The sequence below is a fragment of the Cupressus sempervirens genome, chromosome 9, assembly GCF_028749045.1.
Source record: "Cupressus sempervirens isolate cs-2001-9-10 chromosome 9, ASM2874904v1, whole genome shotgun sequence".
Classification (NCBI taxonomy): domain Eukaryota; kingdom Viridiplantae; phylum Streptophyta; class Pinopsida; order Cupressales; family Cupressaceae; genus Cupressus; species Cupressus sempervirens.
The window spans coordinates 660,528,603-660,542,538 of NC_143126.1; the positions used below are offsets into that span (position 1 = coordinate 660,528,603).

General features: G+C 35.6%; 1 protein-coding gene across 1 annotated transcript; it reads left to right on the plus strand.

Annotated features, from left to right (window-relative positions):
* Positions 1–1,408: 1,408 nt before the first annotated feature.
* LOC149540480 (putative chromatin-remodeling complex ATPase chain) lies at positions 1,409–13,718 on the plus strand. The gene is made up of 25 exons (XM_089801579.1): positions 1,409–1,793; positions 2,377–2,508; positions 2,789–2,892; positions 3,026–3,138; positions 5,782–5,879; positions 5,986–6,165; positions 6,272–6,493; positions 6,671–6,805; positions 6,902–7,184; positions 7,308–7,381; positions 7,467–7,687; positions 7,765–7,852; positions 7,936–8,029; positions 9,674–9,862; positions 10,112–10,143; positions 10,278–10,354; positions 10,441–10,530; positions 10,616–10,685; positions 11,432–11,489; positions 11,587–11,645; positions 11,736–11,901; positions 12,129–12,307; positions 12,527–12,742; positions 12,933–13,052; positions 13,159–13,718. Exons 1-25 carry the CDS (start codon positions 1,542–1,544, stop codon positions 13,177–13,179), a joined length of 3,273 nt encoding a protein of 1,090 aa, XP_089657705.1. The 5' UTR covers positions 1,409–1,541; the 3' UTR covers positions 13,180–13,718.
* Positions 13,719–13,936: the final 218 nt, after the last annotated feature.

Consider the following 13,936-nt stretch of genomic DNA (forward strand, 5'->3'; position numbering starts at 1 on the left):
GTATTGTTTCTTACATATGGCCGTATCTATTTACTCGAAATCACCACAACCCCCTACTATTCTAAAGGCCAAATCAAACCCATATTCAACCACAGATCCAGGGGCGGGCAAAATCCATGACATACCTTAGCAAATGCTAGTGTGCATGCTCACTCTTGCCTATAAAATGGTAGGGAGTTGTGCATAGGCATGTTACATAGAGAATCCACCTTGGGGGGGGGGGGGGATAGAAAGAAAGGCATAATGGTTCACTCGACCATCTTCACAGTAATGAAAGAGCTCCTGCAGGAATGCCTGACTTCCAATTCTTTGTGTAGAAGAGGGAACCTTACTCTAATGCTCGATGGAGTCCACCGGGTGGGTTGGTCTTATATATATATATACACTAGTCTTTATTTTCAACCACATGGTCAAATGAGTTCTACCGACACTTTTAGAATATTTGAGAAAAATGCAATTATTTGTTGAATTTGTAAAAAGTTGTCCAACAATTCTAATTTGCAATTACATTACCAAAAAAATCAGTGCAATTCTTTCTTGTCAGCCACAATTTGAAAATATAATTCATATAGATATAAAGAACATTCCACTAAGAAACAATTTCAATCAATTCAAACTATTCCTTCAAGTTTACAAAAGTCTAATAGTTTGTTTGTAAATAAACTACATAGATCACAATACAACATTTTCACATTCATCAACTTGCAAGCTAAAATTGAAACCCACAAATTACCAACTTGCACCTTCATATTTTATATAAATAAAAACTTTTGTAATGTAACTCTTCTCAATTTTACATCAACAAAACATACACTACTTGATTGGAAAAAAATTCTTAAACCATAAACAACAAAAAAAGTATAACAATTAAAAGATTTTGAAATTTAATTCATCAATTTTCCAATATTAAACTCACAACTCTAAAAACGTATCATATAATGCACCATCAATCAAATAACAACTTATCCACAATACTACACCCAATTTCTTCACAACCACACCCATCATCATTAGGCTATCAAACCATTGCAACTTGTCTTCCCTCACTATTACCCTAACTAGTGGTAGGAACATGATTCTTGCATTCCCTATTATTTCTTTATATAAAAAGGGATTCTAGTTAGATCTCAAATGAGGTAATGCCCTTAAGTAATGAAAAAAATTGAAAACCAAATAATGGAGGAAATTTTTAAAATTTGAGTGAATGCAAACTCATCGTTTGGGAACTACAATCTGCAAAGGCGGGAAGGCCTGGACACTTGGCGGGAATTCTTTGATTTTGCTAAATTCTCAAAAGAGAGGAAAAAAAAAAAAAACTTCCCGAGGGTTTCTGACTCTAAATATTTTCTTTTTCACATCTATACATATTTCCTCTATAAATACCTTGTGTTAACGTTACCGCCATTTCGATTCAGTAAAGCAAACCGAAGGAAAAAATTTACCCGAGTGTTTTGGAAACCCTCCCTTCGCTCGCTAAGGGTTTGTGAATTTCTCAAACCCTTGACCTAGTCGAGGTCGTCGGATCGATTCTCTGAGCTGCCATGGCTAAGCGTAAGGTTGAGAGCGCGTCCGCATCTTCGTCTGAAGCAGACCCCTCTTCTTCCGAAGAAGAGCAGCAGCGGAACAATACTGATGAATTGGGCCCCGACGATGAGGAGGAGATCGAGGCCGTGAACAGGATGGCTCCCTCTGAGGAAGAGGATGACGATGCCGAAGCAGATGATCCTGCTGCAGATGCATCTACTCCAGACGCCGACACTGCAGAAGACGACGAGCTCGCTACGGATGACGATGTAAATTAAAATCCTTGGTTTATTTTGCCCTAGAGTTGTACATGCTCTTCTACAGTTTCCTCTATCTGCCTATATTGAAATTTTTACTTGGGCATTGAAAATGAGTGCCAAATAGCTCCGAGTCAAATTGAGCCAGCGTTTATTTGGCATTGCTCTCAGAGAAATAAGGAATGTTCTGGAAGTAGGCTTTATGTTTTTTAATGTGTCTCCGTGTTTGGTCCCGACATGAAAATTTGAAATTATGAGGAAATGACTTTCTTTAGTTGCCTTGTGAACTCTATATGTATTGAGCCCGTAAATGTGTATGGATTTTGAGCTACATATACTTCCCAGCCCTATGTTATGTTTCAATTTTACTAATTAAAAGCTGTGAAACACCATGTCCGATTTTTGTTGAAGAATATTGGCTTTCCTTGGTTAGGAGAGACGTGTTCTGTTGAAAAAAATTCCAGTCATTTTACATTCGATATAATTAACTTATAGGTTTGGAAGGATTCAATAGGATTGTGGATGTGAAGAAACTGATTATATGTTCTTCGTATCTTTTAATAATAAGAAACTGTTTATGATTGGATTTACTCAGGGTCAAAGAAAGCCAGTGAGTGCAGGGGTTGCAAAGCGTGAAAGACAAAGGCTGAAAGAGCTTCAAAAGCTCAAAAAAGACAAACTTCATCAAGTGCTGTCACAACAAAATGCATTGATAGATGCCGATATGGTAATATGACATATTAAATAATTCATAACCATGATTAGTTATATAGAGCTTCAGTACTAATCGATATAGTTTTCTTTGTTTTCATGTAAAGTATGCGTTCATTTTTTATTTCTAGATGGTTTCGGTATAAATTAGCCCAGCGATATTCTCGGAGCCAATTAACCAATTTCTTTAGAATAATTTTAACGCTTAATAATTTACTAAAATTAGTGATAGATCCAATAATAAAAATAGCAAGGATTATTTTCTACCTTCTTAAGGAATGCTTCTCTGTTATCAGAACAACAAAGCAAAAGGGCGACTTAAGTATTTACTCCAACAAACAGAGATTTTTTCTCATTTTGCTCAAGGTGCTGAAGCAGCTGAAAAAAAACCAAGAGGAAAGTGAGTACGGCTACGTCTATACTCTCTGTCGAGCAGTGTGCGGTTGATTTGTTTCATCTACCTATTGTTTCTCTGAAGCTAGCTTGAAATTAAATTGCTTCATTGTAATGAATTTCCCTTTTTATGATGGCAGGGGCCGGCATCAGTCAAAGAAAACTGAGGAAGAAGAAGATGAAGAATATTTGAAGGAAGAAGAAGATGCTCTTGCTGGTTCTGGAAGTACAAGATTACTCACACAGCCATCATGTATGATTCTTTGCCATCTAGTTGCAGTTGAATTACATTGTGGATTGGGTTTTTAGTTTATAGAAATGGGAGGAGTCTGATGTGATCTGAAGATATTCGCTGTCTCCCCTTGTCTGTTGATTTTGAGCACTCCTTATTCTGCTTCTGTTAGTGGTTGTTGTATATCTTGTATTTAGTTTCTGTTCTCTGATAGTATTTTCCGAGTAGTTGTCTCTTAATCCTTTTTGAACTAATGGAATAGATCTGTTGCATTGAAATACACCATTGTTTTCACTTGGAATGACTTATTAACTAGATGGGTGTCTAGTATAGTTGGGACAATTTAGTGTCTTTCACAAAAATTGAAATGATATTATGTTATGATTAATCATTGGTTTAGTTAGGCCTGTGAAGGTGGAACAAGGAAAGAATGCAACATGAGCTTTTTTGTTCTGTTATGTTGAAGCATTTGCTTCTCATGGGCTGTTATTTTAGCTGGATTGGGCCAGCACCCTTTCTATTTAATTTGAAAGGGGTTTTACAATAAAGTTTTCCTTCAATATCTTCTTTTACTACAAAATGCCCCACTATTCTATTTGCGGACTTGCTTTTATTCCGCACCTATGGCTGCACCAGAGGCAAAATCACAGCCCATTGACCTTCTGTTTATCTTCTATATATTAATTTGCAATTAATGCATAAGTACATCATACTAGGATGATTGTATCATTAAACAAAAAATCAGCTTTATCAGTGACCGCCTTCTTTAGCTGTGTGCATTGTACTCTTTGTTTCCCAGAGTCCCCTAATTCCTGCCCATGGATTCTCAGAGCTCCCTTCCCCATTCTTCTTGGCTCATGCTTTCAGATTCTCCTGATGTGGGCTATTTGTGTTATCACAGTGCAATCTGATTTGCAGCAGTCATGGGCTGGCCTTTTGGCAATGTCCTTGACATCTCTGGTGCTGTCCTTAATCCACTCTTCACCTGAGTCGGGGGGAGCCTGAACCTCTTCCTCTTCGTTATTGTTGCTGTTCATCCCAAGATCTTCCTATTGCTTGCACACTCTGGTCCATTGTTAACTGGGTGGGGGACGATGTATGCCAGTCTCTGCAGGGAGTCCACATTCCTATTGATACACCCAAATGCTCCTTCAATTCATCCAGCTCCACTGTTACAATAAGAGGAAACCTTGTCACCTTGTGCCCCTGGTGATATAGTAGTGCTGTGGGACAGGTATCTTGTTTTCCCTATCAACATTGTTCAAGACTATCAATTTTGCCAAGGTAGGTGTGCTTGAATTGCTTCTTACACGGTTGCCTTCCCCTTTGGCACTTTTCGGGTCAGGGCAAAGGCCAAAAACATTGCAAGGATGCCTGTATTGATCCTGTATTTGTGATGAGACCACAGAATTAATATTAATTATGTAAGGGCAAAGGTCAAAAATGTTGCAGGGATGTCTGTGTTGATGCTATATTTGTGGTAAGATCTCAGAATTAACACTACATATTAAGTGTTGCTTTTTTGTTAGTGACTTCTGGAAAGTTTCTCAAGCTAGTTACTGGAATGCAGATTGTACAGTCTAATGATTTTAACAAATTGAATTATACATAAATCAATTATTTTACCAAGCGAATAGATGGGTACTTAAGATCTGATTGTTATTTCATTTTGACATCCTGTACTGCAAGATTTCTTCTCTTTCAAGCAATAAAAACACATTAAATATTTTTACATTTAAACTTTATGGAGAAGACATCTTGATAATGCAAGTGATAACAAGTTTTCTTCGATGTCATGATGACTGCTTCTCTAGCTGTGAAACTTTCTTGATGGTTGAATTCTCTCTCTACTTGAAGCTAATTTATTGACTTATTTTTGTCCTTATAGAAGAGTATACTCTGAGTTGGTTGCTCCCATTGACTGACATTGGATTTTGGGCATTTGTGTATATCAAAGTTCAATGCAGCTCTGTTTTGAAAGATCTCAACAATAAAAACATTCTTTCTGGCAGTGTCAACATTTTAATTAAAATTTGTTTGAGTGGGTCTGTTTTGTCAAAAACCTAAATATCAAAATATGTAACCCAAATTTCAGGAAAAGTCATCAAAATCTGTCAACTGCAACTCAGGACAAGTCATCATATATGTAATCTGCAACTCAGGGAAAATCCTTAAAATATGTAAGCTGTAACTCAGGGTAATTCGTGGCCTGTTAATGTAAACTGCACAAATTAGTTATAGTATTTTTTGTGTTCATTTTGTTTTGTCCTTACATGACATGAAAACTTTTGCATCTGATTAGTTTGGTTTTGTTGTGCAATGTAATAGGCCCTTGACATCAACATGTGGGCTTTTTTATATTCTTGTTTTAACTAGGCCCTTGACATCAGCATTTGGGCTTTTTTTATATTCCTGTTTTAACTGGTTTGTTACATTGTTTAATATGTCTGATTAATTAATTCATCAGATAGTTATATCAAATTTAAGTTAATTTATTTGAAATAGAAATAAAGTCAGCATATATTAAGACATAAGTCCTGTTTCTCTGCAACACTTGACTTTTGTATGTGGAGATGATCGTTGCTGCAATTGATTCTTCTACTTCATGGTTAACTTGGAGACATCTTTTGTGATTTTTGCTGTTATTTTATTGTTTATGTTCAGGCATTCAAGGCAAAATGAGAGATTACCAGTTAGCCGGATTGAACTGGCTCATCCGATTGTATGAAAATGGGATAAATGGAATACTTGCAGATGAAATGGTAGTATACATTCTCGAAACTTATTATATTATTTGAATGTAGTTTGTTTCTACAGAAGACTTTATGTAAATGCATTAAACATTTACTTTTCCTCTTTATTTTACAGGGGCTAGGAAAAACCTTGCAAACAATCTCCTTACTTGGATATTTACATGAATTTCGAGGAATATCAGGCCCACACATGGTTGTGGCACCCAAATCAACCCTTGGTAATTGGATGAATGAGATTCGACGATTCTGTCCACTTTTGCGGGCAGTGAAGCTTCTTGGAAGCCAAGAAGAAAGGGTTTGTATTTACTGATGAATATAATTACCCAATTTTAACCTATATCGTTTTTAAAGGATTGTTAATCAGTTACTGATGATTTTTTTGGCCTTCTTAAATTATGTAGGCAAACATCCGGGAAAATATGTTGGTACCAGGGAAATTTGATGTGTGTGTCACTAGTTTTGAGATGGCAATTAAAGAAAAAACAGCACTTAAACGATTCAGTTGGCGATACATCATTATTGATGAGGCACATCGAATTAAGAATGAAAATTCGCTTCTTGCAAAAACAATGAGAATCTACAGCACCAATTACAGGCTTCTTATAACTGGGACACCTCTTCAAGTATGATGCATCTCTAGTCTTTCCAAGACTTATATTATGTTCCTATGACATTCTTATGCTGACATGTAACTTGACTTTGTGGATGTTGGTCCAATACGAATGAGTCTTATAGCTAGTAGAAGCAGCCTTGTTACTTGCTAACTATTATTTAAATGGTCTATTTGCTTGTGCTTGCAGAACAATCTCCATGAACTTTGGTCATTACTGAATTTCTTACTTCCAGAAATTTTTAGCTCTGCTGAGACTTTCGATGAATGGTTCCAAATATCTGGTGAAAATGATCAACAAGAAGTTGTCCAACAGCTTCACAAGGTACTTTAGTCAAATTTCTTTTGTTATCTACTATTTTTTGGTAATATGTATGCATTAAACATGGGTCTCCTTGGCTAAAATTTGTTTCACTTGAAGGTTCTTCGACCGTTTCTGTTGCGGAGGCTTAAATCTGATGTTGAGAAGGGTTTGCCCCCTAAAAAGGAAACAATATTGAAAGTAGGGATGTCAGAATTGCAAAAACAGTTTTACCGAGCCCTTCTTCAAAAGGACTTGGAGATTGTCAATGCTGGAGGAGAGCGTAAGCGCCTACTGAATATAGCTATGCAACTGAGAAAATGTTGTAACCATCCATATCTTTTCCAAGGTGCTGAGCCAGGACCACCTTATACCACTGGAGACCATTTAGTCACAAATGCAGGTAAGTGTTGGTTTGGCATATCACTGTGGGTTCTATTTGATACTATCTTGGGTTTTGCCACACTTGTAGGTTTAATATGTTACTTTTGCTAATTATATCATCTTGGGTTTTGCCATTTAACAGGCAAAATGGTTCTTTTAGACAAGCTTCTTCCAAAGCTGAAGGATCGTGATTCCCGAGTTCTCATTTTTTCTCAGGTTAAGTTATAGTTTAATGAAATTGTTTTAGAGTAGTATTCTTTACCATGCAAGAGCCTGCCTGAATATTTCTTGTCTTCTACAGATGACCAGGCTATTGGACATTCTGGAGGATTATTGTATGTACCGAGGATATCAGTATTGCCGAATTGATGGAAATACAAATGGCGAGGAGCGTGATGCTTCAATAGATTCTTTCAACCAAGAGGGCAGTGACAAATTTATTTTCTTGCTTTCTACCAGAGCAGGAGGTCTGGGCATTAACCTTGCCACTGCAGATGTTGTCATTCTGTATGACAGTGACTGGTATGCACCTGTTATATGAGGAATATTATAGTAGGCATGAACATTGCTACCAGAATCTAAAATTTTCAGGGTTACAGGAATCCTCAAGTAGATTTACAAGCGCAAGATCGTGCACATAGGATTGGTCAGAAGAAAGAAGTTCAAGTGTTCCGATTTTGTACAGAGGTTTGCCTTGTTACTTGAGTTGAACAAAATAATTCCAAGTTTTATTGTCATTTTTTAAGATTTACTCTTGTTTATAATTGCAGTATACTATAGAGGAGAAGGTGATAGAGAGAGCTTATAAGAAACTTGCACTTGATGCTTTGGTCATACAGCAAGGACGTTTGGCAGAGCAGAAAGGTAATATATCATTTAGGCTTTTGGGTCAATTGCAGTGATTACATGCTAGTTCATTTTATTTTTATGAATCAAGGTATAGCCCTGCTGCCTATTAAACTTAATGGTTCACTTTTGTTTTTGCATTAAAAGCTCTATTTGTTGTGTAAGTGACCATCAGTGCTGGTTGCGTTCACAGTTTTCCAGTTCACCTGGCAAATGTTTTCAAAATGTCACATTTGATGCTACTAAATAGAATTATTAAAACATGTGGAGGTGTCTTGAGTTCGAGTCTACTTGAGCTTAACACATAATAATAATTAATCTGAACAAATAATAATAAGTAAATAATCTAGGCTTTGGCCCATTATCTATAAAGAAGAAATAGGGCCTTTTGCATGAGGCAGGGCCTCTTTTTTTGATAAGAAATAAAATTAAGATGTTAAAACTTTTTTTTATCTTTGCAATAGCTCATAATAAGAGCTGTTCAGTTTTCATTCTTTTATTTTCTTAAGCACTTTAGGAAAGTGCTTAATTCAACGTGAACACTGTTGAATATAAAGCTTGATATTTTTGTAATGCCAGGCATTTGGATGAAGTAAAATAAATATTCTTATCTAAAATGCAACTCTCAGGAAGTTCCCAAAAGTGAAATCCGAGGACACTGTTGCCATTCTGTTTGAATTTCTTTTGGAAAAGTTTGGAGATCGAGTAAATAAATGCTTTTGGGGTATCATCAAAATAAATTTATACAACTTGGGTAGTCTGAAATCCCTGAGGTCATATTGAACAATGCTGAAGCTAAAGTTCTGATGCCTTAATCTAATATTTGTTCGGGGGGGCTGGGACAAAACTAATGAAAGACATTATTTGAATCTTCATGGAGACAGCTGTAGGAAATTTGTTAAAAAAGATGGACCCAAAATATTCCTGCGGAAAATAAATCTGTTAACATTTGGAATGGAATCATGTATGCTGTTTCTGTGAAATCAATTTTTTTGTAAACTTTTAATATTCTTATCTTATGAATATCATATGCTGTAATTATCACTAATCAATGTGCCATTCTACGTGCATGGTATCACTCGTTGCTTTTTTGTTTTTATTTAGTGTTTCCAATGTTGAATATGAACATAGCATGAAATGGAGCCATGCCGCTTTGACTTGGGCATGACAAATGTTTCTTAGATGTGGAGGAATAACCAGAGAGAACACTGTTTTTTTGAAAACAAAAGATTTAGAGTTGTGATTGTCCCCACATTGACAATGTGTGAGACAAGGGAGCCTTAACAAGTTTGTACATGTATATTTACTGATCGGGTGGGGAATAGCTTAACAGATGCATTGTGATTTTCCCTGGCTTGTGATCATTTATAAAAGGTCTTAGAGAAATGACTATTTGCTGAACAATCATCATGGTGATGTATCTTCAGTTTAGTTTGATATGGTGTAGTTTTTTTTCCTTACTCTAGGACCACTTGAATATCAGATTTTATTATTTTGAGGTTGATAGCTAAAAGTAAATGCCTTTTCTTCACTGCGTGTTTTATAAAATTGGAACACAACCTGTTATTTTGGTGTATTGTGATGATGTTGGCAAAATGTAGATTATCTAGCTTGTATGTTGATGGTACTATGCTAATAGTATGGTTTGTCTTCTTGTTGCAGCTGTGAATAAGGATGAGTTGTTGCAGATGGTAAGGTTTGGTGCGGAGATGGTCTTCAGCTCAAAAGATAGTACCATAACTGATGAGGATATTGACAGAATTATTGCAAAAGGAGAGGAGGCTACGGCAGAACTTGATGCAAAGATGAAGAAGTTCACGGAAGATGCAATAAAATTCAAGATGGATGACAGTATGTGATCCCTTCCAAATGCATTAGTTCATGTGCTATGTCTTTTATGTATCTTTTGCTAAATTATGCACTAGCAAGTATTTGTTAATAGAATATAATAAGATGCTAATATTTGGGGAAAGAGTTGTATGAGATACAGGGTTTCCTATTTGAGGGGACAATATATGTATTGAATTAATCTGTGTTATTATATATACAAATGTGAATTTGAGTTGAGTTTGTAAAGATGATGCCTTGTGTTTGATGCAGATGCCGAGTTATATAATTTTGGCGATGACAAGGTCAGAAGAATTCCTGAAACTTTTGTTTTATAAAAATTGCCTGAGTGTTGTGTTACTTATCTTTGGATTCCTTTTTTCTTTTCGTTTGAAACTGATATCACTGATCTTTGGATGTCCTTTCATTTGAAACTAAGGATGACAGCAAGTTTGACCTGAAAAAGGTAGTTACTGAAAATTGGATTGAGCCTCCAAAGCGAGAACGAAAACGCAAGTATGTGTAATAAACTGATTGAAGTAAAATTATCAATTGTTTTACCTTTTAGTGTTTATTATAATTCTTTTGTGTTTGCAATGCAGCTACTCTGAGTCAGATTATTTCAAACAAGCAATGAGACAGGGGGGACCACCAAAACCAAGAGAGCCACGAATTCCTCGGATGCCTCAATTGTAGGGAAACTGAGTTACCTGTATTCTCTTATTTTGTTTGTATTGTAAATAGGTTTTTTTCTAACTTTTGATTATTTGTTGCTAGGCACGACTTTCAGTTCTTTAATACTCAACGATTGACAGAGTTATATGAAAAGGAAGTTCGCTATCTCATGGTTAGTTCCATTTTGCAGATTTTATAACAGTTTGTAATCATATTTATGACTCATTAGTAAATATGTTTATGCAGTTTGTAACCATTTCTCATGATCTGTCTCTAATCTGTAACCATTTGTATTTCATGTCTCAGTTGTGTTATCTGCAATGTTCTAACTTCATGTCGGACACCTTGTCAATTTTCTAAGTAGGTTTAATATTAATGATTCTATATACTTTGTCATTATCAGTTTTGGACAAGTCTAATGAAGCGTTTTATCAGTTTAATGATATGCCGATGTTTCTACTCACCTTTGAAATGATGGTGGCAATGTTTATTTTAAACTCAATTGTTCAACCATGCACTTTTTAGCATTTTAATGTCAAATGCTTCCTGACAAAGCTCTTACAAATTCAAAACCTCCTGAATTGGATATTGGGTGTGAGAGAGTGAAGTCATGAATGTCCAGCTCTGAGCCACCACTAGCGTCAGTTGTGGTCCATATGTGTGTGTGTGTGTATAACTAATTTCCATGAATCATATTATATTAATTTCTCCCAATATGTGTAATATATCTATAATTAAATACATATATAATATCTTCAATAGTTTAGACTCAGGTTTATTCGATTGAAGCTACCAAAACAATAACAATTTATGTGCTATTATATTTCCATTGCATGTATTCAGAGTATCACTCATTCACTAGAAATAAAAATTATGTGCTATTATAATTCCCATTGTTTACTTATTTTGGTCCTGCAGCAATCAAATCAAAGAAATCAAGCAAAAGATACCATCGGTGAAGGAGATGACACAGAAGGTATGCATGATTATGTTTTATGTTTTAGATTATTGAACATTTTTTTTCTGTTCTAAACCTCAGATCTTTCTGTCTAACATTTTTTTTTTAATTGTAGATGTTGGGGAACCACTTACTGCTGAAGAACAAGAAGAGAAAGAGCAGCTATTGGAGGAGGTGAGAATGGTGTTAAAAAAGGCTTTGATTATGATTATCAAGTTTAATTGTGTGAATGAGTGTTTAGCTGACATTAATGTGATGTACTAGGGATTCTCGAATTGGACTCGAAGGGATTTCAATACATTTGTACGTGCATGCGAGAAGTATGGTCGGAATGACATCAAAAGTATTGCTTCTGAAATGGAAGGGAAGGCTGAGGATGAAGTTGAGAGATATGCAAAGGTTTTCAAAGATCGGTATAAGGAGTTAAATGGTATGTTTGAGTATTAATTTCAGCATTTTTATTATTTAATGTCTGTACATGATCTAGAAGGAAGGTAGTGTGGTTTGTGGATCAATATTTGTTTGTTCTGTGATTATTTTGATGTGAAGCTTTAAATTTGTAAAGTAGTACATTATTGATCAGCTCACATAAATTTGTACCACTTTCTAAGTTCAAGATTTTGTCCAAGGTCTGTCTGATGAGTTGTGTGACTGCAGATTATGACAGAATAGTTAAAAATATTGAAAGGGGAGAGGCTCGAATATCTCGCAAGGATGAGATTATGAAAGCAATTGGGAAGAAGTTGGATCGTTATAAAAATCCCTGGTTGGAACTTAAGATTCAATATGGTCAGAATAAAGGAAAGCTGTATAATGAGGAATGCGATCGCTTTATGGTAACTTTTAGCTGCCAACCATACCCTCTCAACTACTCTTGCCTTATATTTTGGCTTTTTAATTAACCATTGGTTGATCTGGCTACTACTTTTAAGAAAAGCAAGAAACAGTTGAGTTGACAAATTGTAATTTTGACCTTTGAGACCCAAGTAGGCCTAGGTTGTACTAGAGGGGAACTCTTATCACTAGATATCTGAATGAGGGTTTTCTATTTGCAGTTGTGCATGGTCCATAAGCTTGGATATGGAAACTGGGATGAGTTGAAGGCTGCATTTCGAATGTCACCTCTTTTTCGTTTTGATTGGTTTGTTAAGTCTCGCACTGCAGCTGAACTTGCAAGGCGTTGTGATACACTCATACGATTAGTTGAAAAGGAAAACCAGGAAGTAGATGAAAGGGAGCGTCAGGCCCGTAAGGATAAGAAGCTTGCTAAGGTACAGGATAGGATTCATTAGTTGTTTATTTGCTTTTGTCCATGACTATATTTTAAATAATTTATACATATCCAAAGTACATTGACATAGTTGAGGCAAATAAAAAGTTTTTGAAAATGTTGGGATTTATAAAAGCTAATTGGCATGTATTGTTGAAAGTTAGTCATTGACAAAATTTGTTCGACTTCAGAACACAACACCTTCTAAAAGGCCACCTCCAAAGACTTTTGCTATTGAGCCTGCGTCCAGTACTGGTGGCATGTCTGCTAAGAGAAGAAAACAAGCCAGCATGGATGACTTTCTTAGTTCTGTATGTATATCTGTAGATTTCTGTTTGTTCAATTGCTTTCTTGACTTTTCATCTATCTTAAAACCCTGAGTATCTGTTTTATTGAAATATTATGTTGTACATGCAGCAGGGAAAGCAGAGGAGGTGAAAACTAATTTGTGAGGTTCAGCTGGTAATTTGTATGTCATTTATTTGGCAGTTCTGCCAAGCTGATTTTGTATTATATATCTTCATTTTTTTTTGAGCTGGGTAAGAGGCCGTGAGTTGCGACAAACAGGAGGGTCTAAAGCAACAACTTGGTCAGTTTGCTTTGGATTAATTTTGAGCGGACTGGCCTATAAATCCTTTTAAGGACAAAAAATCTTTCATTCAATTATCTGTGAGCATATTGGGCTTTTAAATCTTTTTAGGATATTAAACCACTTGCATTCAATCAATTGTAAGCAGATTGATCCCGGAAGCCTTTTATAGAATATGAAACCACTTGTGGTCATATAAAACATACCAGTTCTTACCTTTTGATGCCATCCAAAAGTCGCAAATATAATTTGTTATCAACATTGCGGTGGACATTGAGAGAAATAGTTATTGTGCTATGATGCACCTTTTTGTTGAAATTGTAAAACTTTAGTGGTACAAGCAATATTTATTTTGCTTATGAATCTCCATGCATATCTTTTTTCTAAATCTTTTTTTCATGGTTATACCATTCAGATTTAGCTAATTTCTATTTAGCATAATTTTCGTTCTCAATTGAGCAGGGTACGCCCTCATTATCTCGCTTTTCACGGGCGCAAACGTTTATTGAATGTAAAAACATTGTTTTGAATCTACTATTGAGTTGTGTTCATTACGTTGGTTCAGGTTCTGGATTTGATGATGTGACGTATATAATTGTTTTAACC